This window comes from Eulemur rufifrons, chromosome 7 (genome assembly GCF_041146395.1).
Source record: "Eulemur rufifrons isolate Redbay chromosome 7, OSU_ERuf_1, whole genome shotgun sequence".
NCBI classification, from domain to species: Eukaryota; Metazoa; Chordata; class Mammalia; order Primates; family Lemuridae; genus Eulemur; species Eulemur rufifrons.
Window position 1 is genome coordinate 30864270 of NC_090989.1, and position 24564 is coordinate 30888833.

A 24564-nucleotide genomic window follows, 5' to 3' on the forward strand; every position below is an offset into this window, starting at 1 on the left:
CTATGATGAGAGTCCTCCCTCTTCTGATACTTATTTATTAGAGATAACCACAAAGGGAGAGTTAAAAAACACACTTTACTGAGTAGCCTGAAGCCAAGAGACCCGAGGCAGAGTGATTCTAAGTTGAGACCCACCCTGGGACTGGCTGCAAAAGGAAGAGGAAAGTCTTCATTCATAATATGCCAGGAAGTGGAGGGAGTGAGTGACTGTAGGCTCATTTCTGCACTATCTGCTTGCTATAAACTTAAATTGGATTGCAAACACAGGTTATCAGGAAGCTGATGACTGCCACCATCGTCATAAAATGCCTGGGCTTATCAGATATCAGGGCTGATAATTACTACTATCATAAGATCATACAAAGTCTTGGGAATATATGTCTCTTGAGACAAAATCTATTAACAGATATTCTAAATAGGTAAGGTGCTATCTACAACACAGATATAAAGGAAAAGAGAATACATGATAATTTTAAGAATTCTAACCTCCTGTATATAATTGTCACTGTATCTACTTGACAATTAGAGGGAAATGCTGGCAGGTTTGATTTCTTATATACACAGACTGCCAAATAAATTTTTTCTTAGGTGTTGTAAAATGATTACCAACCTAAACCAGAGATTATCACAGTATAAACAATTCTGTATTTCATATAGTGATAAATGGTGCTCTCACCCAATTCGTAACACAAGTAGTACAAAATAGATTTAACAAATGGGATTGTGGACCTTTTTTTTATATAGAGAATTTATATAATCATATAAACACTCATTCTTTATATAAGACTTTCCGAATAACAATATAATGCATGTAAAGTAACACATAAGAACATGTGCATTCAGGCAATTCTACCAGCATTAACTCGATATAGAGATCTAGCATTCTATTTACTTAACTGCTTAGAGCTCCCAGACCATGTAATTAATGATAAATCAAGTCAAAATAACATCATTCCAAAGAGAGGGGGTGCATTTATAATTTATGAAAAGTGGAGCTGGAGAAATAAACTAGATTTGGTTTTTAAATCAACTATGTAAATGCATCAGAAAGGTGGAAAAGAGGGGTTGGGAAGAATCTATTAGAAGGTCCTAGAAATACACCTATGCTTGGCTTTAACTCGGTAAGACTCTGACTGATAAATATTCATGTATTTTAATCCTGTCCTTCATCTGGGTTAAATTTGTAAGAGGCAAATATGAAATAAATAAATAATTAGATACTGTCTGTCAGTGTGACTATAGCACGTAGCACTACTTTGCATCGAGGACTCCCTGGGTGTTTATAAGGCTTTGTATGGGACTACAGAGCAAGGTATGGCCACAGTGCCATGCATTAGGGGCTGGTGAACTCTTATGGGCTAAATTTTGTCCTTTCAAAATTCATATGTTGAAATCCTAACCCCCAGTACCTCAGAATGTGACTGTATTTGTCTTTAAAGAGGTAATTAAAATGAGGTTCCTGAGGGTGGACCCTAATCCAATATGACTAGTGTCATTATAAGAAGAGGAGATCAGGACACACTCATACAGTAAGAGAAGATCATGTGAAGACACAGGGAGAAAACGGCCATCTATAAGCCAAAGAGAGAGGCCCCAGAAGAAACCAATACTGCTGTAAAGAAATACATTTCTGTTATTTAAGCCACCTAGTGTGTGGTACATTTTTATGGCACCTCTAGCAAACTAATATAGGGGCTGACTAATAAATACCATCAAAATTATTCTTTATCAGTTCAGTCATAACCACTTTTTATTCTTATTTATATAATTTACAAAAATTCTGCAAAGGAAATTCATAATTTGAACAAAATTTAAAAAGCAAAGATGCTACAAACTCAACATTGATGTGCCATATTCTGAACATAATTCACAGAAGTCTACTACTGACAATAATCAAACTCATCCATCGTAGTCAATACATTTTACTCATTAAAAAGAAAAAAAGTCTACAAAATCCTCCAGGTCATACTAATATGTTTAATTCACACTGTAACGATTTGGAGCTCTATAATTTCTTTCTCCCTCTCCCTTTTTTTTTTTTTTAACAATTGTACAAATCGTGTCTGCCATTGAGCTTCTCTATGAATTGGTCTGTGAATAGTTTTTCAAAAAATGCAGTGTAGTAATTTCAGAAAATAATTTCTGTGAAATAAGTTAGAGTATACTTTAAAATAATTAGGCCGGGTGTGGTGGCTCACACCTATAATCCTAGCACTCTGGGAGGCTGAGGCGGGAGGATTCCTTGAGCTCAGGAGTTAGTGACCAGACTGAACAAGAGTGAGACCCTGTTCTGTCCCTACCAAAAAAAAAGAAAGAAAAAAAAAAAACCCAGTCCAGCGTTGCAGCAGCAGGAGCTTATAGTCCCAGCTACTCGGGGAGTTGAGGCGGAAGGGTCGCTTAGAGTTCAGGAGCTGGAAGTTGCAGTGAGCTACAATGATGCCACTGCACTATACCCAAGGCAAAATAAATAAATAAAAATAAAATAAAATAACTAAGAGTGTGGAATTGGAATGTTCCTAGCACAAAGAAATGTTAAATGCCTGAGGTGATAGATCCCCCAATTACCCTGATTTGATTAATTCACATTTTATGCCTATGTCAAAACACCACATGAAACCTATAAAGATATACAAATATTATGTACCAACAATAATTAAAAATAAAATTTTTAAAAAATAATTTCTGTGAAAATGGCTTTTGTTTCTCTCATAACAACTGCTTTCAAGAATGTACTTATTTCTTGTATCTGGTGCATTAAGTTTCTGCTTTTATGATTTCAATTAATCAATATGCATTATGGGATATGTATAAAATAACACATAGTCTTGTTATTTTTTTCTTTTATCAAGCAGTAAGCATCCATTGTAAAATTCAAGACTTGTCAGTATAATAAACATAAATTAAAGGTGGATGGTTATCAAAATGTTGAAAGGAAATGAATGCTATAATTTAAAAATAGCTTTAGTCATTTCTCCACTTTATTTTTGTTACTTAGAGAAAATAATTACTGGCTTTTATATTGCAGTATGCACTATGATAACTTTGCATAATCACTTTTGTGAAATGAGCAATTAGAAATCCAAATAAGAATTCAGATTAACTTTTGGCTTTACAAATATTTCAATACATTTACTTGGTTATTTCTGAAATTAATTTAAAATAATAACTTGGGTGTTCCATCATTCAATTTAATAGTTATTATTCAAGGATTAGTTAGAATTTATATTTAATTATTAAACACACTGAAATAAGTACTGTAGAATGTGGAACAATAAATATAGATAACAATTTTCAAGCATAGTGTAATTTATAACTGTAATACAATATTCTTTATCTTGGCATGCTTACATTATTTACAACATTTTTAAAAAGCATCAGTCAATGCCAGGATCCCATCCAAACAAATACAAATAAGAGATGGAAAGATCTACACAAAGCTTTAGGCCAGATTTTCTCCCTTATGTATTCAATTTGGATGTGTTTACATCCAGGCTTGATGTTTGGTCAGTTTTCCAGTTAGAAGCACTCTCTTCTAGATAATAAAAATTGATAAAACAGCTATAAAACTTGAAAAATGCCATTATAGGGGTCCCATAAATGTAAAATTGCCAGTAGACTTTGGGGATTTACACCTAGTGTTTGTCCCTTCACAGAGGCAAACATGCACATAGCCACTGTAATAACCCTTCAAAATCAGATAATATTCTGACAGCTCAGTTTCACTGACAAAAGAGTCCTGGGCAGAAGCCAGGAGGCCCAGGTGCGCTGTGTCATGCCAGTATTTAATGTAGTCTAATATCAGATAGATGCTAGTGAGAGAAAATACTCAGAATAAAGTACAGATAATAGCACGGACAGCCACTCACTGCAAAATTACTCTTGCTCATCATGCTGTGAGCTTTGTATTAGATTTTTCTGTCAAGTGGCAGGAATCACAGAGAGAAGTACCTCGAAAACCTTCCTTGTAACCTTGGATAAGGATCTATAATATTAGGCTTTCATATGATAATGGAAAATGATGCCCTTTTTGAAAAATTGCTGACTGGTAATGAAAGTCCTAATCAGATTGCAGTTGCAGAGGACCAGGAGGTGGGGAAACCATGCCTGTGACACTCTTCTTCCTCCACCCCTTTAGCAAATTTAGCAAACTTGACAAGATGGGCGAGTCTTAGAGAATTTATCTTACATGAATTTCCAACAAAGCCCGTGGGGTTGTTTTATAAAATGAGAAGGTGGCGGTTTAATAAATGCTGGGCCACCTGAGGCACTTTCATTAAAGGCCTTCTCTAGAAAACATCATGATGTTTGCATTACCCTCCCTTGTTCCCTTGAGAATCCGAGTGTTACCTTTTCAGTGAGAGTCGATACTGTATGTTAAGGCATGAAGGAGGATGATTCGATTTGCCTTTTGGTGTCCAAAATAACTGTAACACCACTACAGTTAGAATTAATATTCAGACATGTTCATTGTCTTCTATTTGAATGCAGAATTGTAAGAAAAAGAAAATGAGGACGCTCTGGAAGATTTATCAGTGAATCTGATGAAGGTTCATCCTATGCCATTCCTTCAACTATAGTGATATCCATTTGTTTGAAACTATAACATAACCTTTCAAAAATATTAAAAGTATACATTCTTTTAGTGATTTAAATAATCAGCTGATTAGCAAACTGCAAGGAATAGCGGTGCCTGACGAGATGTGGAAGTAGATCACTCCTATAAGTAATACGAAGCTGACTGCTAATGAATTTTTAATGTAATTTCTAATGTCAGCCAATGCATTTTCTGGTCCTAGAGAGGCAGGTTAAATAGGCGAGATGCATAGATGTTTTCAGGCGTTTCAATGGACTTACCATCTGTGTAGGCTTCTCTGCGCAGATGTCCTGGCTGGTGTTTTTGTTTCTTGGCTGGTCTAGTTTTCTGCATCACAGCAGCACTCATGTTGCTGTCTGTAGACACAGGACTTGTGGGCCTAGGGCACTGAGATGCATGAAAATGTCGGCGGCCTGAGAGGGGGGGGAAATACAGAGCCAAACACATCAATGAATTTTAATTACCACAATAACAACAACAACAAAACATTAAAGCTAGAAACAGCCCTAATTTTTTTTTAAAAAGAAAAAAAGCTCAAATAAACTCTTTCAACATATAATAGGCTTTTTGTCACACTGCTTGTGCTATCCACTGGAGAAGACAGCCTAAAAGCATTTTCTGTTTTTTCTTTTATTTTTTTTTCCTAACCACAGTGCTTTTCATCTGTTAAAATTCATTACAACTACTTATTAAAGAAAAGCATTCCAATTATTTTGCAACTAGCTTCCCTAAAATGTTATTCTTGAACAAAAATAGTAATTAATTTTTGTGTATTACATTCAATGTTTGTTGCTTTCTCAGGAGGAAGAGCCAGAGTCCTTAAGAAATTCATGTTCTAAGAATGAACAGTGCTAATTACATCCTTATTTTAATTAAATATATATTTATGGTACTCTTTGAAGGCGGACTCCTAATATCTTAATACATTCTCAGGTATTTTCTCTTCAGGTGGTTGGAAATTGATTTAACTCATATAGTTAGGCCTACCAAAAATTACTTACACCCTTTTTCTAACTCAAGATATTTGCCTGTTCTGGATACTTAAGGTGACCCCTCAAGACTTCTGTTTTTGGTGGTGGCAGAGGTAGTTTTTGGTTATTTGTTTTGGTAGGAACAATATTCCCAGAATGCAGTGGGAACTGGATTGACTAATCAGATAATGGTGCATTTTAGGGCTTTCAAATTCTCTGGATGTCTTAAATAGATGTTGTATTACAACATATTTGACATATTTAATCCATAATGGAAATGAAGAGCTATTGGCACTATGCTTGACCTCAACTGTTTTGAGGTCACAAATCCGGAACTTTCTATTCTGCCACAAGAAACTTCAAACAGACCTAGCCAACATGTCTTTTGGCTCTAAACAGGAGGAGCCACATATAGTGAAATCAACACATTTAAAGGTGCCAACCCAAGCATACTGAATAATAGACATTACTGCAGTGAAATGAGAAGCAAGGTGATTGGATCATTCTTTGATTTTTTTTTAACTTCAAGTCACATGATAAGCACCACCATCTCCTGAAAAGACCAACGTAATAGGCAGAGGCCAATGCATGCTTAGTTCATTAGAATTATGAGACAAATGAAAACAAGGGTGTCACTAAGTTACAACACAATAAAATATTAAACCAAGCTCTCTTTAGCTATGATGGAGACTATTACAATTAAAGTTACATATCCGTGAAAACAGAGAAATAGGGCCGAGACTGAATCCATTATTCATTCTATCTTGTAAGGCTATCTACTGCTCATGGACCCTGAGGCATAAGGTAGTTTACAGATGAATTTTCAACATAATTTTATGTTTTGTTGATTTAATGAACTGAAACACACTCTAAATGAAATCTGAAAGCAGTGGTTTGAGATGCTTAATTTCACTTTTTTTAATAGAAGATTAAAAAATAAGGAGAAACAAAACTACACATAAAGTTAGTTGTTATTTATTTATTAAAAAAGATAATTAGGTTTGCATAGTTTATTACATTCAGCAGCTACTGGGGGAATAAAAAGGATATTTGGTTGAATTTCATGACACATAGGCCTAGCTGAAATAAATATAAATTCTACAATATTAAGTGGAGAGATATTAGACATTTTCTTCTGCAACACATTCTTGATAAATAATACACAGAGATGACTTTATAATGACTTAAATTTTCTCTGAATATATTCTATGCTGATAAAAAATAATGACTAATCCAATATCTGCAGAGAACATGGGAAACCACCAATTGATAGTTATTAAACTAAAACATATAAAACAACAAAATACTAATTATCAATTTGTTGTGATAATCTTTTCTTTCTCTAACATGTATCGCTTTCTTGCTGACCACATTATTTTACTGTACTATTTCTATTTTCTTGGCTATCAGAAATAAACACACACACACCACACAAACACACACACACACACATGCACAATATTTATATGAATGTATGTATGTATATATTTGTCCTGCAGAAATAAAAATCATGTAACAAATATATGTTTTAAATTTAAATTCTCTTCTTTTCTTATACTATACTCTTTCTAAACAGGGTTGGGAAGAGGAGGAGATGAGTAAAAATGTGTTAAAATATAAGAATGGCTATATGGTAATTAAAATCAGGCTACATAATGAAAAGAGAAAACAGAAAAAAATGTAATAAGTCTTTGGATTAGCTTGCTTTCCCAATTATTACATTAAAAATGTTTACTTTAAGTACGGAACATTTATGCTTGAAAATTTATGCACATTGCACACATTCTTGTATCTGCCCAATTAAATTAATACTCTAATTTGAAAGGACATGAAGAGAATAGGGATTAAGGAGAAATAGCCCATTTTCCAATGAGTGAGTGTCACACTTGGATATTTACTTATTTGTCCTAGAGAATTTCTAATTAGGTGGGATAAGAGCACTATAACAATAAATTTTATCTTGCTGACTTTCTACATTAAAGAATTATAGCATACATTGAAAAACACAAACTTCATTTAACTATGTATAGCTTAAACAAATTATATCAATTTGTGTTTATATATTTATATATATATATTTTTTGCAATGACTATCCTAAAAATGAGGATTCCCAGGTAGCTTCCTATCACTCACATTATATAAGATTTATTAAATAAAAATAAAATAGAAAATTTAAAAAGCCTTGTCCAAAAAAAAGAATAATCCAACTAAGTCATATTCTTGGACCTTGGTTTCCTTATGCAACATAAAAAAAAGACAGTAATAATAGTCATGTTTCATGTGGGACACAAGATCATAGGAGAGAATCAGCCACTAACATAAACACGTCAGGTTTTCTTTTCCAGCTTGGTGAAGGGTGTGACTTACCAGCAGCATCCTGCATTTGACGTCGTGCCACTTTCAGACCAGCATACTCCGCTGCTGCTGCGACTGCCTGGGCAAAATCAGCATCGGTGAAAAAGGAGCCGTCAGAAGAACTAACACTGGAGCGTCCACTGGAAATGTTGTCCTCCTCTGAGGCCGAGCCCCAGCCATTGATCATGGACCCCGTGACAGAGCTCTCGAGGTCCCCGACACTTGAGGCAGGGGTCTGCTCAAGCCCACGTAACAAAAGCCTTCTGGTTTGCATCTTGGCTACTTCCATGTCAGCTTCGTCTTCTTCCTCTTCTGGTGCATCCGTATCCATATCTGAGACAAGGGGTCCTGAAATGTAGCCGTAGGTATGTGGCGGGGAAATCGGCCGCGGTGGTGGAGGAGGACTCACAGGCTGCCGTCTGCGTGAAGATAAGTGAGTAAGTCTGGCTCAACTCATTATGTAAGACAGAAAAGGACAAATTAACCAAGAAATTCACAAGTACAGTGATTTGATCTTTGCTTCTGTTGAGCTAAATTGTTCAGAAAAAAGAACTGGAAACCAAAGTATGACTAAGTTTGATTGCATTTAGAGTCGTACCTGGTAACCAGAGGCTCTCCTTAGGCCACCTTTTGATTCAGCTTTAATAGAAATACACTCAGCTATCTGTAAGTCTTATGTTCTATCATTTGGATTATGTTCAGTTAAAAAGGAGAAATAATACTTATTTTTGAAACACAGGCCTAAACACTTTATCTTAAAGCGTTTCAAATATTATCGATAGTTTATTATTAAAAAAGACAATAGACATTGGTCCTGAAACAGTTTGGTCTATAAACATCTGTTTCTTTCCCTTTCCTTCATTGCCACTCCTACTATTCCATGCAAATGAAGTCATTTATCTTGACTATAAAGGGTAGAATTTCATAGGATTAAAAAATATTACACATTTAGAATATGACACCACTTCCTTTAGATTTTACTCTATTAAAAAAAAAGGTTATGGTAGCCAAGAACAATTTTTCTCTGACTTACTGACTTACGAGTTCCACTAAATGTTATTAGCTATTTTAAACTCTATTGTGCTTACTGCTGTTCTATCTGTTTAACACAATGTTTAAAGGTATTTTTTTTTTTTATGTCCTGGAATTAGTTAAGAACCAAAGCTGAGGACAAAATGAAGTAGTTTCCACAATCTAGGTTCACAGAGTTACCGATAACTGGTTTCAACCATCTGTTCACAGACTTGAAGAACATCACAATTGAAAAGCAGTTCTTCTACTCATACCACCCAACACCATGATCCACAGGGAATATGAGATGACTGAGAAGGTAGAGAGCATTTGGACTCTAGTGCAAAGCAAGGTGTGTAGACAGAAGTTCCTCCCAAGGGAGGAGAATGCCAAGAGATAATTCCTAAATTAGGAGAGTGCCTGCAAAAAAGGAAGACATATGGTGATTTCTGGTTGGAGGCCAGTTTGGTCAAGGACTTGCTCAACAGTCTCAATGCTCTTTAAGCAAGGTTAGAGAGATGATGTAATGGGGAACTATGAGGTAGAAGAGTCATGACAACACCTCATCAAATTCTGCACTCCTGAGCAGTAAAGAGGGGGGACTGCACACAAGCCTGCCAAGCTGAGCACTAGTGCTGGAGGGTAGCTGAGATTACGGTCTAGTGCCATCCAGTGACCTCTATGGCCTGGGGAATTAGAGGAGATATGGCATGAATGCCACCAACTGGTAGTCAACCTGAAGCTATGTCTGAATCATTCCAAAACTACAAATGCCTAGAGATGCTGCCCAGGATTGAGGCCTTCATCTGTGGGGTAAGGGAGTGCTGGTGCCCCTCACCTACCAACCTTCTAATACTCATAGATTAAGATGAGATAGAATAGTTATTAGGGGTAACCAAAACGAAGATTGTATCTTCATCCAGTTTGCCCTTTTGTTGTTCCTTTTTCCCTGCCTTCGCACCTAGGAGAGTGCACCTGCAAGAGGCAGGAGCAGGGAGGTGGTAAAAGTAGAATATGCCCCCTCACTTCGTGCCACTATAGCCACAGACAGGTGCATTCTGCAAAGGAGGTCTGGGAATACACGACTAAGGTTTTAAAATTAACAGAACTGTATCTTAAATTAAAAGCAAGCAAGCAAACAAACAAAAAAAACTCATTTAGGATCTGCTCAAGATTCAGCTAAGGTCAAAACAATAAAGGATTTGGTCAAGATCTAACCGAGGTCAAAACCATGCAAGATCTGGTCAAGATTTCCACTATAGAGAGGGACAAGTAAGTTCGACACAGCATAGTTGTTAGGGTGGCATGGCAGTTTTTGAGAAAAATGTTTTCTCCTTTTAATTCCAATGAATTGAGACACTTCAATAAACCTGTTTTATTAATGTAAATGGAAAACATTAAAAATAAATGATTATGAAAATACTACAATTAACTCATTTAATGAGCACTTACTTTGTAGCTAAGCACATTTTACAATGATAACTCATTTAATTCCCACAACAACTTTCTGAATTACTTTTTTAATTATCATTTTACAGAAGAGGATATTGAAATTCAGAGCAATCAAAAACCTTGCCAAAGTTGCCACAGCTAGTATATATCAAATGCAGGATTTAAAACTAAATTTTATTTCCAAGGTCATGAGCTTCCTTCCAGGAATGGTATTATTACATACACATATATAGAAATGTAAATATATATTTTATATATATGCACACAAGTGTGTATATATGTGTATGTATGTGTGTGTGTGTATAAAGGCTAGGAGAGATATTTGCTACATACAGATACATTAAAAACCCAAGAAATGAAAAATATCACATTACATTGAAAACCTATGTGTATATACATACAAAAATGTGTGTAAATATATATTATTATGTGTGTGTACATATTTATAATATATATATACACACAAAAAAAATTCTTTAACATAATCCATTATTTTTTATTTCTGGGTAGTTTTTAATGTGTCTGTGTGTGGCACTAGAAGAAATATGAAAAATATGTCAAAGCTGAAGTTATTTAAGACATTAAAATGGATAATTGTTTCAATATGGAGTGTATAATACACATAAGAGAAAAAACATTGTTTAATTTGGAATGTACTAAAATACCACACTTAAAAGTTAATTTACAGCCTTTGTCAGCATATGCATCCAAAATGCCACAAGAAACATCTTTTTTTAAAAGACATGTAAGACTTTTTAGCACAAAGAGAACAATTTTGACCATCAATAAAAAGATGTAGAATGGCCAACCTCACTATGAAAGGATGCCAGCATTGTTGTGTTTGGATAATTCACATTCTGTAGAGCAAAAATATCTTCATGTTAAACAAGGGCTGGCTTTTAACTACAACCACCCTGTACAAATGTTGAGGGAAGACAGAAAAATGTATTCAAACCATCTGTAAATAAGGCAAGCCCAGGGAATGTGTGATAAACATGTACAGTTGAAATATGTAATATATTCTATTTGAAAACAAAAAGCTATTTCAAGATGCTACACTCAAGTGGGACTTGTAGCAAATGAACCTCAACCCTCTAGATTTCTCCCCCTGAGGGGTTTCAATGTCTTCTAAAATAATGTACAAGTATGTGACTGCGAATCACAACACTCTAGGCTCCTGTAAAAATTATGCCTTCATAAACATGTTCAAGAGAAAAGCAGAATGATGTCATTAATTTATGAAAGTAGGTGTTTATACAGTTCACCACATTGCATTTACCAGGCAAAAGACAAAAGGGGGAAAATGCATACCTTTGAGATTTTATTCTAATACTGGTACGTAGCTTCAATGCTTTGTACAAGTATTAATAACTATTACCTCAACTTGTCTATATTAATAAAATATCAGTAAATTTCTAATACATACATGAAAATGCTTTTTATTTTTCAAGAGATTTTTACTAAATATTGATTGCAGTAAACTTAATTGTACCAGACACTTGGAAACAATATATGTGAATAAGTTTAATTATATTACTTTCATAGTTATTGTCTAAAAAAAGAGAAGATTGATTTCTATTATATGGGTCACCTAGTTTATCCTGTTTGGACCAAAATAGAATAACCCAGAAGTTCATTAGAATGCCAAAGTTGCAATATCCGTAATAATACAGGTCTTTAATGTTTATTTAATTAATATATTAGTGTTATAATGGTTTTAGTTCAGTAATTTTTTATTAATATGTATTGCACTATTTATATATGCCACTGATCAATAAATTTAAAGGTAATAAATGAATTTACCCTTTAAATATTTACTGTCTGCCTACTATGATAAAGATTGCTAGATTTTTAGAACAAAGAGATCCCATGTAATAAGTGCTTAGGTAAAGTATAACATGTTTTATACTTTAAGATATGTAAAGATTCAATTTTAAGGCATATATACTTAACACAAGCTGTGTACCTGGCCATGGCAGACTATATTTTGCAAAATGTCCATAACAGTATCTCCCATTCCAAATGCTCTTTTTAAATGAGAACTTGCCACTTTCCCAACAAGAGAGGGAGTTTAGTTCCACAGTCTTGAATCTGGAAGGACCTTGTGCTTTGACCAATAGGATATAGCACAAGTGAGGCTGTATCCCAGGTCTGAGTGTCATTCTTAACTGGCCTGGCAGCTTCCTTTTCCAGCCTTCTTGGATGCCAGCTGCTATGTAAGAAATGCCACTACCCTGAGACCCTAGGTTATGAGAAGCCTGGGCTATTTGGTGAGACCATGGAGGGTGAGACCTCCATCCATGTGGAAACAGAGGGAGGTCAAGGATCATCAGACATATGAGGGACATGATGTGTATGAGGGACATGATGCATATGAGTGACATCTGACATGTGAGGGACATCAATGTATGAGCAAAAAAACTAACTTAGAAGTAGATTTTCCAGCCCCAGCAATGCAGCTAAAGCTCACTGATAGAAGACGAATTGCCCAGCTGAATCCTTTCAGAACTCCTGACCCGTAGGACTGTGAATAAAATGAAATGGTTGTGTTAGGCCACTAAGTTTTAGAATAGTTTGTTAGACAGCAATAGAAACAGAAACTCAGGCATTATGTTAGGAAGTCAGCTAAATAAAATAGATATGGTCCTTATCTTATGGGACTTGTAGTCCAGTGGAGGAGATCAACAACATTAATTAAATATGCAATGATAATGCAGTATTATGTAAGCATCATGACAGAGAATGCACAGGGCGTTGTGGGAACACATAGAATTGGCTCCTATCTCAAAGATGGGACATTGGGGAAAGATTCTGTGAGGAGGATCAGCAGTATCTAGAGGATTCATAGGTGTTACTTCCAAAAAGAGAGGGCATGATGGCATTCCAGGAAGATGGTGCAGCATGTGCAGATATCTTGAGGTGAGTGAGAACTGTGCTCAGTGTAGGAACTAGAAGAAACTTAGAGTGAAGACAACACAGGCAGTGACTGCAATGGGTGAGGATGGGAGGGCACACAGGGGTCAGATCAGAAAGGGCCTCCATTACTACATTAAGGTATCTTGCCTTTATTTTAAGGAAAATGGGAAGCCATTGAGAGATTTTAAGCAGGGGACAGACTTGATCACTGTTGCATTTTAGGAAGGGAATAGATTGAAGCAGAGGGAAGGCTATAAAGGCAACAAGACCACTCAGCAGAACATTACTGTGATGCAGGTGAGAGAAAATGGATGTTGAAACTAGGAAAGTGCATTTATGGCTAGAGATATGTGTATTGCTGAGAATGATATTAATATTTAGGCAGCAAAAATCTGCAGGAAGAAGTACTTGGATATATGCATCTGAAGCTCTAGAATGATATTTGTAGAGAAATAGCTATCTATGAGCGTACCATTAGGGAAGTGGCAAGTTGACAAGAATGAGAAGTCATCTACTGATGGGGCAGGCATTCAGGGATCGAGAGAAGGCTTCATTAAAAGACAATTAAAGATGGAAGTCACAACACTGTAAATAGTATCAAAAAGGTAGACACAATCTAAATGCCTAATATTAGGAAATTGATAAAGTAAATTATAGGACACATTTTATAAGTGTTTAAATAAAATATTATCCACATAGAAAAATATGCTTTTCATTGTAAAGAGTGACTTATAATATCAGCATATCATAAAGTCAAAGCAATGTGAGCATATGTAGAGATGAAATATTGAAAGGATCTTGACTGAGGTCTTCATAGTGACTGTTTTTGACTACATAGATCATCAGCACCTTTATATTCTCATTTTGTTCATCTGTATTTTCAAAAATTTCCATAGTAAACATACAGAATATACATTCATCATAAAAAGCACTGAGTTTTTTGAATGGGCTTTCACCTACTTTTTATTAATGCCAGTGTTATTTCCAGCAATGAATCTAGAAATAAAATTCATTATACCTTCAAAGACCTAAAATCATACCTTTTAAAAAGGCTGAATGTAATAAAATTAATTATAAGTTCAGATATTAATGTATTTCCCAATTATATACATTCACCTCACGTTCATACAAGTCTTCATCAGCCTAAAACAGTAGGAAGTCAACTTCAAATTCTTCTGTAGTATCAGATTCCATTCATCAAATACTTACTAAAGAAAGTTCTATGTTACTCAACAATATGAGTAAGACATAATCTGCCCTCAAAGAGCTGTTAATTTAAATAGGGAAATAGAAAAACAAAGAGCAAATGCTAATGCAACATGAAAATTGGTTGGCATGGTATGAGAGATGTGAACAGACCCTTGTGAAGAGTAAAGACAAGAACAGTTGATTTTTGCCAGGCAACCAGAGGAAAGCTTCACAGAGGGAGTGTCATTTGAGCTGGGCTTGGAAAGATGACATGTGCTTGCCAGGCAATAAAAAAACAGCATGTGTAAGACCTGGATGTTGGTGAGTTTAAGACAAATTAGGTTCCCCTCCCCTGCAGGGAGAACATAATTAGACTTGTTGTGTGCAAAGAAGGATAATGTGAGAGTGGACAGAAAAAGAGAGAAAGAAAAGTGGAGATTGGTTCAATGATATGGCCGTATTTTAAGGGATAGGCACTGAGGGTATGCCTTAGCAGCTATAGGAATAAAAACATAGGAATGAAATCAAGGGTTAGTTTGTAGTTAGAATTGAAGGGACTTGAATAATTTCATTCATGGAATGGTAGAAAGAGATTAAACAGGATAATTAAGATGATTTCAGAATGACAAGGGTACTTTTATGATTTTGCCTATGATCTTGGCTATTTTACATTGGTGAATAAATAATAGTTGATAATTCTAAACAAGACATCCATCAAAGTAGGAGAAGCAGCAAGTTTGAAAAGTCAAGCCCATGGATGAAGAATGTGGATTTGGCCATGTGGAGACGTCCAAGTGGAAACATCATGTGGCACTCAGGAAAAAGGTCTGGGCTGGTGAACTAAATTTGACAGCCATCAGAATGTAAGTCACAGTTGAATACAGTGATGGGATGATAGCTTAAGGGTGAGCACCATCTCTAGGGAACTCATATGTGTTGAATACTTTGCTTCAGACACTTTACATACATTATCTCATTGATTCTCACAATTTGTAAAATTGACATCATTACAGAAAGCTTTACTGTGATAAAGACTGAGAAGCCTTTGGATTTGACTATCAGGAGGTTCCTTTCAGCAGACTGATGGAAGCAAAACATTATAAGCCAGAGTTCAGCCGGCAGGCAGAGGTGTGAACAGGAATTGGGAAGGCAGGGGAGTTAAACAATACTAAGTGGTAGGAGGGCGTGGAAATAGAAGGGAGGCCAAGGAAAGGGAAAGATTAAAAGGAGTAGAGTTATCAGTGAAGAGAAGCAAGGACTGAATGAAGGGGAAGAGGCTGTAAAGTCAAGATAGGTAAAGGTAAAACTACTTCTGCTTATGAGGACGGTACAAAGGATACCATAAGGAAGACAAAAAAATAGCCAGCCAGGAAGAAGATATTGGATACCACTGGTAACACAGACAGGAATGGTGAGGAAATGGGTAATATAAGACAATGAAAAAGGAAAACTAAGGTATGTCAGAGCTAAACAGTCTCTTTTAGACTCTCATTTGCTTCTAATAAGAGTAGCAGAGATGATCTGTGACCTTAATAGGGAAAAGAGATGTCTTATTTGTTTTCAATCTTCATGAAGTTCCATGGATTAATAACATTACTTTTAAATGTATGGCAATCCAGACTCCCCTTGTCACATAGAAGAAGGTTTAACTACTTCCTTCCTTTTAGAGAGTGTATTATTTAAATTTGATGATAACCCCTTGATGATATAATAAGTTAATAAACATAGCAAAATTCTGTTTTAATCTACAGAGTAAAATTCAAGTGGCATAAACCAGAATTTGTTATTCATTCAGGAAGACTGAAGGAAAATCTTCTGAGACAAATAATATACTCAGTTTCAAATGATATTAGGAATACTGAAAGTAATATATATATAATATAATGTGTCAAGGGCAATAAAATAGTAAAAACGGAATCATCAACAATGAGAAAAGAGCTAACATGATGCAGTAATAGCTTTTATGTAGTAGAAATGACAAGTGAAATCATTGTATATAACAAAAACGTATTGGTTGGGGATGCTCAATATATAGAGTTTGAAAAGTTTTAGCACGTGGACACACACACACACACACACACACACACATATTATTTATTAAGCTGACAAAAGAACTCCAACCTAATATCTAAACCAAAATAAAGGTATTATGAGGTCGACCAAAAATGAATATATCAAACTCATTCTTCTGAGACATTATAGCTATAAAGGAGCAAATCATTATGTGGAATTAATTTAAAGGAGCAGGAGAAAATCTATTTTCTGCCAACCAAAGAAGTGACTTACTCATGCTTTAGGAAAACTAAAGTACAAACATATCCACCATCAATAACATGTTACAGGATTAGCAAAGCATATACATGATCTCCATGTGTTTATGAATGAAGTCGTCATTAGTGGGTGTTAATGCACATTATTTTATGATTGCCAGTTCACTACGATCAGTTAATGCAGTGGTCAACAATACTATATGATATGTTAATTGCCTAGGCTTACTGTGGGATGACACTACAAGAAAAGGCTGACGTGACATGAAAATTACTACGTGGGATAGTATTCAATAACTGCCACTGAGGAGTGGAAATTATCTGATCGTCAGCAAAGAAGGCTAGTGACAACGTACCTCCTGTCCGGTTGGTGCTGCAGGTGGCCAATCTCCTCTGGGCAATCCTGTAACATGGGCTGGAGCTCTTCCTGGGGGGAGGGAGTCAGAGTGGCAGTGGACTGATGGCTATAGGACACAGCAGCTGGAGAAGAAGCTGCTCCCCGCACAGGGGGAGTAGGGCCTCGTTCATCTTCCTCCTCTTCTAATTCATCTTGTTGCAAATACATCCTTGCTGGTGGTACAGGACATGGCATTTCTTGGTCATAGCTAAAAGAAATTACAAGGACATGCAGATGTATTTCAGGTTATTCAAGTTTTGTATAGTAAGTGACAAATCAGCTGTGATTTTTTTTTTTCAAATATGAATGTTCTGGGTCACAGTAAGGAGGTTTTGTTAAAAAAAAATAAATAGCTCACTAGCACATATTACTACATATGCTTCTTTTTTTTTCCCTGAGAGGCTGCAATGCACATGAGGATATTACACGGTCTGAGAAGTTGTGCAATAAAAAATCCCACTTAACACAGGTTAACTTAGCAAAGCCCAAATGTATTTGGTCCATTCTCTCCCTCCAAGTCTACATGTTCTCTAAAATAATACTCAAAGATGGTATCATAGATGATCCAAAGATGAGGTTCTAAACTCCCAGAAAAATTACTCCTTCAAAATCCTTTCAGAGGAAGATATATTAGAGATCAACTCATTTAGTCCAATATCACTCATTTTTCCTCTGAAATTATAATAAATCTATTTCTTCAGTAGAGTACAACATGAAGTAGTTGGCTTGCGTTTAGCATGGTGAGTGAAAAATACAATACCATTAAACAGTGAAATGCCCCTCTATTCCTCTGCTAGAGCTGTGTGGAAACCAAGATGGATGAGGGGAACATTCATGCCTTTCTCTTTTCTCTTACCCCAGAGCATATGTTTCTTAATTAGAAGGGCAGTGATATATCGCATTATATAAATTGTATTTTCATTTCTCATCTCTCATGTTCATTTCTACCATCTGCCTTGTTTACCTGAACTCAGGAAAGTTCATACTCAAATAACATGATTTCTTTGTATTTTCCTTCACTTTCCTAATCCCACCATCTCCCCCTTTATTAGCAAACACCATAACAATTTGCTCACTCATCCAAACTAGAAATCTCGTAGTCACCTTTGACTTCTCTCTCTTCTCCCTCAAACTATTCCCCCAATTCAATTCTATTCTATTTATAAAAACTCTCTAGAATCTATTCTCTTATTTTTGTCTGTTGTATGCACTACTATAACAATCTTTTAATTGATCTCTTAGCCTCTGGTCACTCCATTGCTTCCAAAATTACTTTACTATTATACACATCACTTGCAGGCTATGCATTTGCTCTTCAAAGTAAGAAATGGCTCCCTAACTGCATAGAGAATAAAATATAAAAGCCTAAGTAAGACATTCAAGTATCTGCATAGTCTGGCTGCCATGTGCCTTCCCAGCGTCCTCGTGCTCCCTTCCATGTGTTTCATGTTAGTTCTGCAGGAGTTCACATCTCTGTGTGGTCCCACGTCCGTAAAACCCCTCCTCTTAACTGAGAACCTTCTCATTTGTCCAGATCAAGACTCAATACCAACAGATCAGGAAACCTTCGTTCTTCTCAATTAGAATCAGTTTTTCTCTTTGAGGCACAGCTATGCTGCCTGTATTTGTTTTTATTTTTTAGCTATATCCACTTATTTCATTTTAGTCCTCTTTGGGGAACTAAAATAGCAGTAAATGTTGTTAAAATAACCTGGAAAATGAATTTTTTAAAATGTAGTCAATCTCCATTACTTGCAGATTCCATGTTTGTAAATTCATTGAACCTGTAAAATTTATTTTTAAACCTTAAGTCAATATTTGTGGCACTTACATAGTCATTCCATACATGCACAAAGAGGACTGAGCTAGCTGATGTGCATGTTCTCAGCTGAGGTAAAACAAGATGACACTTTGCTTTCTTGCGTTAGCTCTCACATTGTAAACAAGTGTCCTTTTCATGGTTTATGTAGTACCATTTTTTTTTTGGAAATTTTTTACTTTAATTGGTGATTTCTCTGCTTAAAATGAACCCCAAAAGAAGTGCTGAAATGATACCTAGTGTTCTTAAGTGCTAAAAAGCTGTAATGTGCCTTACAAAGAAAACACATCTGGTTAGATAAGCTTTGCTTGGGAATGACTTAGCGTGCTATTGGCTGTGAGTTCCATGTTAATGAATCAACAATACATATTACATAAGGCATCTTCAAACAAAATGCAAATAAAACAAGTTATGCAATGGTCAGTTGACAAAAATGTTGTGACCAGAGGTTCAAAGGAATCTGTATTTCTCCTACAAGCAATGGTTCAATATTTGCTAATTCAGTGTTCACAGTAATTTTATAGAACATAACTACTTAGGATAATGAGAATCCCCTATAAATATTTTTTGTGTAAGAATTTTACTTGAAAATGTATTTTATCAGAAGATGATTGGAAAATAGAAGCACTGAGGCTTTGTTTCTGGGTGCAGTTAGAACTGTAAAACTGTGTGAAATGAATGAATGCATTTTAATTTTTCTGATAGTCACAGAAAAGGCTGTATTTTCAGGTAAATTTTTCTGGTTATTAATTGTCTATGTCAAGTGAGTTCTGCTCCTTGGATCATAACAGTGAAGTAGCTGTTTTATTTTGTTTGGAGGCACCATGTCCAGTTCTACAGACTCTGCAATAAGAAAAAAAAGCACACTGTTCAGGCACGGTAGCTCACGCCTATGATCCTAGCACTCTGGCAGGCTGAGGCAGGAGCATCGCTTGCAAGCAGGAGTTTCAGCTATGGTGCTATGAGCTATGATGAGGCCATTGCAATACAGTAAGGGAGACTCTGTCTCAAAAAAAAAAAAAAAGAAAAAAAAAAGAAAAAAAAACAACACTCACTTTCTAATTGCTGTCATGTGAATTATTTACACTTGTTAAACCCTTGTATGAAAAAAATCAGTAAATCTAACTCTTCTGGTGGGGATAAAAATATTCAATAAAGTATAAATTTCTGTAGTTTTCAGCATAATGTGATAATATCTAAAATCAAATAGTTTTCAGGATACAACCGTGGTATAAATCCATACAATCATTTTATGAAAACTTAGAAATGTGCCACAGAAGTTCTAATACTGTATTTGAAAATCACAAAATCATATATATAAAATTATATACACTTATACAGGATATATACAGGAGAGCATTATATTTTTGTGATTATACATATTGTATGTGTATGTATAGGTATATGTGTGTGTGTGTGTATGTATATATACACACACATATAGATTTCTTAGTTCTAAAAGAAACTTCCAAAGCACAAATTCCTTTTTTTGGTATCATTGAGGAGGGTTTTCAATTCCTGTTGACCAACGTTGTTTTATTTAGAGACTTTTTGTGGACCTTAGGAATCAGTCTCTTAATAATTACTTAATATGGGTTTAAGCAATCATATTACACCACTTACATCTGTTCTGAAGTTCTTACCTTTCATCTACAGAAATAGTGTACTCTTCACTATTGCTGTGGGGAGGAGGATGTGCTGGGGGAGGAGGAAGCAGGTCTGCCCAGTTCATACCGCCCTGTTTTGGTACCTTGGGTGTTCGTGCCCCTTTCTTGTGCCCTTGACTCCCTAGAAAGGAAACAAAATACAGTCTTTCTATTTGTGGCCTTTACGTTTTTCCTATTATTCACAAGTTAATTATTTTCTGTAAATATGATCTTATAATTCATATATATCTAGAGAGATAAACACACTTTTCTTCATTAATTTAAAACAGAACTTTGCACAGTAGAAGAAGCAAAGTTCTTCCACACTTAACTGAAAAATAGCAAAAGAGCAATAAAATCATAAATGAATATTATAAGTCATATCATTAATAGTGATTTTCCTATAGCAATTAGTTGCATTATGGATTATCATCTCAAACAAATGAGCTGTAGACATATTTTCTGGAGCGCCTTTCTATTATTTAATTGCTGGAACCTAAAATACAATATGATACAGATACGATCTATTAGAGTTCCACTGTTGCATTAAATCACTGAATATATATAATTTGTACTTGTCCATTGAAATGTTTTAGGCACAATGAAATTACTAGTTTTCTTCAGAAAGGCTGGTGCAGATGAAAATAATTGCTGGAATAGCTAATATAACTAATGACAAAAGAAGCAGGAAAATTATTTTTAAAAAGGGATAGAAGTATTTTCAGCCACTGTTTCTATAAAATTATGGCAGATAGTAAAATGATGTTGTTTGAACATTCTTAGTAGTTTAAAATACACCAATTATTCAAGTGCTCCAGTGTTCTGATTTTAGATTTGGCATATTCTTTAAACATAGGTAGCTGTACATTTTATAGTATTCATTTTAGAAAAACTTTGGGTCAAAAGGTATTTAGGAATAAAATATTCCTGCTTCCGAATATGGTACATTGTAGAATCATATGTGAATTATAGACAACAAGTCTATAATTATGTTTGTCATATGATCCCTTAATATCAGTGAATTATCTTGGTCTTACTCTTTTTAACCCTATCTGAAACAGCTCCAAGTCACATGGTGCATGAAACAGGTCTTAACATATTCAATGAGCCTTTTTTTCTAAGTCACTTGGGAATTTTCAGTTAAATGGCAGTGTTTGTTAAGCCAGATTTTCTTGCACTGGTATGTTACTGCACCAAGTGTGGGCTAAGGAATAGGCTGTTATTAATAAACTATGATTGTCAGTGCAATGACAATGTGTCTCTATTTTATTCCACCACTCAGTTGTCCTATATTGGGATGGCTGTGCCTGTGTTGTGGAGTTGACATTAACTAGCACCTTGCTCTTTATTTCCTGACATACATCTACTGTAACAACTCCATCAGTCCTGAAAGACCTAACAACACAAATCTCTCCTATGTCTTGCTTTGTTCTCTTCCCTCATTATCACCAGATTTCACATCTTTATATCATTTTTTCCATATATTCACAGAGTACCAAATGATAAATAGCAGCAGAACAAAAAAATCTAGGTATGTAAGCTGAAGGATGGAGAATGTCAATTGAATACTAATAACTTCGAATCACAATTTTTCCCACTAAGATATAATTTTCTCCATAAGTGACTAAGAATTCAAAGATGAAATAATATGAGATAATAAAATATTAAAACATTTTATATGGTTTTCCCAAAAGTAGATCCTTGCAACTGTTCTCTTAACTCAGGGTGGACTTAATTTAAAAAAGAAAATAAGTCATTTAATAAGATTTAAATTGTTAAGAAAAACCCCAAACAACATATAATAGAATCAGAATAGAGCTACAAAGGTAAAGGGCCATTTCTAAACTCCTTTAATTCAAATAGGAACCATTTCAACACAGTCTACAAAATGCCAAACCAGCATGCCTTAGTGAATTGTAAAACACAAATGCCATATTTATTACAAAAGAGGAGTAGAGACTCTTGGCTAAAAGCCCCTAGCAACAACTTCAATCCAGTTGCTGGGAGGTGCCACTTCTACCCTCTCCTGGAGAAACATGCAAGAATCAGGATCAGTTGTTTTTGTTCTCATTGTGGTGTGACTGGTCACATGTTAGTTCTAATAATGAATCGCCTTTAATTAGAAAAACAGGACTTAAGTACCAGGAAGCTCCCATCTGCAGCTCCTACCAGGAAAACAGCTGGCAAACAGCTGCAACAGCATGCAGACCACAGGGAAAAGCCCTCAATGTGGCAGTTGCTTTATGAGGTTTTAGAGCAAGAACTGAGGGATGATGGAGAGATTATAAACTAAGACAGGTTCCTATTGTACCAGGATCTCACGTTATTGTCTCTTAGTTTTTTGATTCTGCTCAAGTGTACTCAAATGATGTGCTTTTGTAGCCTAGATTCAAATGACAACATATTTAACAAATTAACTATATGTGTGACAATATTAGTTATATTTTGTCCAAGGGGGAAAAAGAAGTTTAAATGGCCTTTAAAGTTTAGATTACTAAAGCTCATTAATAGGGAGGAAAATGGGAAACTTAGACTTTGGCTACCAAAAAGAACATAAAATGGTTTAGTGAGGGCACAGTCTCTTAAATGTCGGAGACAAGACCCATGCTTGGTATTCAAATGACATAAAATGATTAGACATGGTACCTGCATACAGTGGTCCATTGGCACTGAATTCATCATCTTGGAATGCATCATCCTAAAAAGGAAAGGTTGACTTTTTCTTTGGTTCTCCTTACTTACCAGATGTACTACTGCCCCGGTCTGAACTATTGTAGGATCCTCCTGTATTCTGGTCATATGATTGGTTGTACGGGATAGTTGGAGGAATTGTGTCATTTGCTCGATAATCTAGGCATTTCAGATGGAAAAAAATCAAACATTTATTTTCTCTTTGTGAGTTATCCACATCTTTTTGCTTTGTCTATATTTCTGAGTAAAGAAACTAATTGAATCATTTAATTGCCTTGTTTTTTCTTTCATTTTTATATTCAGATTGTCAGAATATAAAAAAGGTTTATAGGCTGAGCACGGTGGCTCAGGCCCATAATCCCAACATTTTGGGAGGCTGAGGCAGGAGGATTGCTTGAGGCCAGGAGTTCAAGACCGGCAAGGCAACATAGCAAGACCTCATCTCTACAAGAAATAAAATTTAAAAAATTCATCAGGCATGGTGCTGTGTGCTTGTAGTTTCAGCTACTCGGAAAGCTGAAGCAAGAGGATCACTTGAGTTTAAGAATTTGACGTTATTGTGAGCCATGCCCGGGTCATTGCACTCCAACCTGGATGACAGAGTAAAACCCTGTCTTTAAAAATAAATAAATAAATAAATAAAGGTTTATATTCCAAATGGATACACACACACACACACACACACACACACACAATTTTAATAATATATTAATAGTAACAAAATAATTTTAAAAATAAGAAATCATGAAAACATGGCTGTAAATCATAAAAAATAAATTATAATAAACTAAAAAATAAAACTAAAACTTGTCAGCAAGATTATATCTAATGAAAAAATATATCTATGATAAGAAAACAAAATGTCTTAATTTGCCCCAGAAATGCTTCTGCTTACTTGGGCAAAGGTGAAAATCCAAATGAAAAGCTTGCCACTGGAATGTAGTCAGTAATAATCTGTCATCTAGTTGCATTCCAGGTTCTTTATTATAGCCTGACATACCAAATCTGCTTACAAGCAGTATAAACAATAAATCAGAGTTCTGAAATATTTGTATGGAGGCTGTCAGAGCTTTCCGAAGTCCACAGTAAAACCATACACTGTGGAGGAATAATGTGACAATAGTTTGAATCACCATTGCAAACTCCTATGATTGCAGAAACTGTCCTATTTATCTTTGTCAGTCTTTGTCACGAACTTATGCAGGAGTCCTGATAAATATTTATTAAACTGAGATAGTACACCAATCAAATGCTTTC

General features: G+C 35.3%; 1 protein-coding gene across 3 annotated transcripts in view; it reads right to left on the reverse strand.

Annotated features, from left to right (window-relative positions):
* The window catches only part of ROBO1 (roundabout guidance receptor 1), a 1084421-nt gene that overhangs the window by 10120 nt on the left and 1049737 nt on the right, over positions 1-24564 (reverse strand). For all 3 annotated transcript variants that reach the window (XM_069475042.1, XM_069475044.1, XM_069475043.1), the window contains 5 exons: positions 23359-23466; positions 20614-20758; positions 17111-17359; positions 7933-8339; positions 4854-5006 (listed from right to left, as the gene is read on the reverse strand). In XM_069475042.1, the coding sequence (XP_069331143.1) occupies positions 4854-5006; positions 7933-8339; positions 17111-17359; positions 20614-20758; positions 23359-23466 (1062 nt within the window). The remainder of the gene's footprint in view (positions 1-4853; positions 5007-7932; positions 8340-17110; positions 17360-20613; positions 20759-23358; positions 23467-24564) is intronic.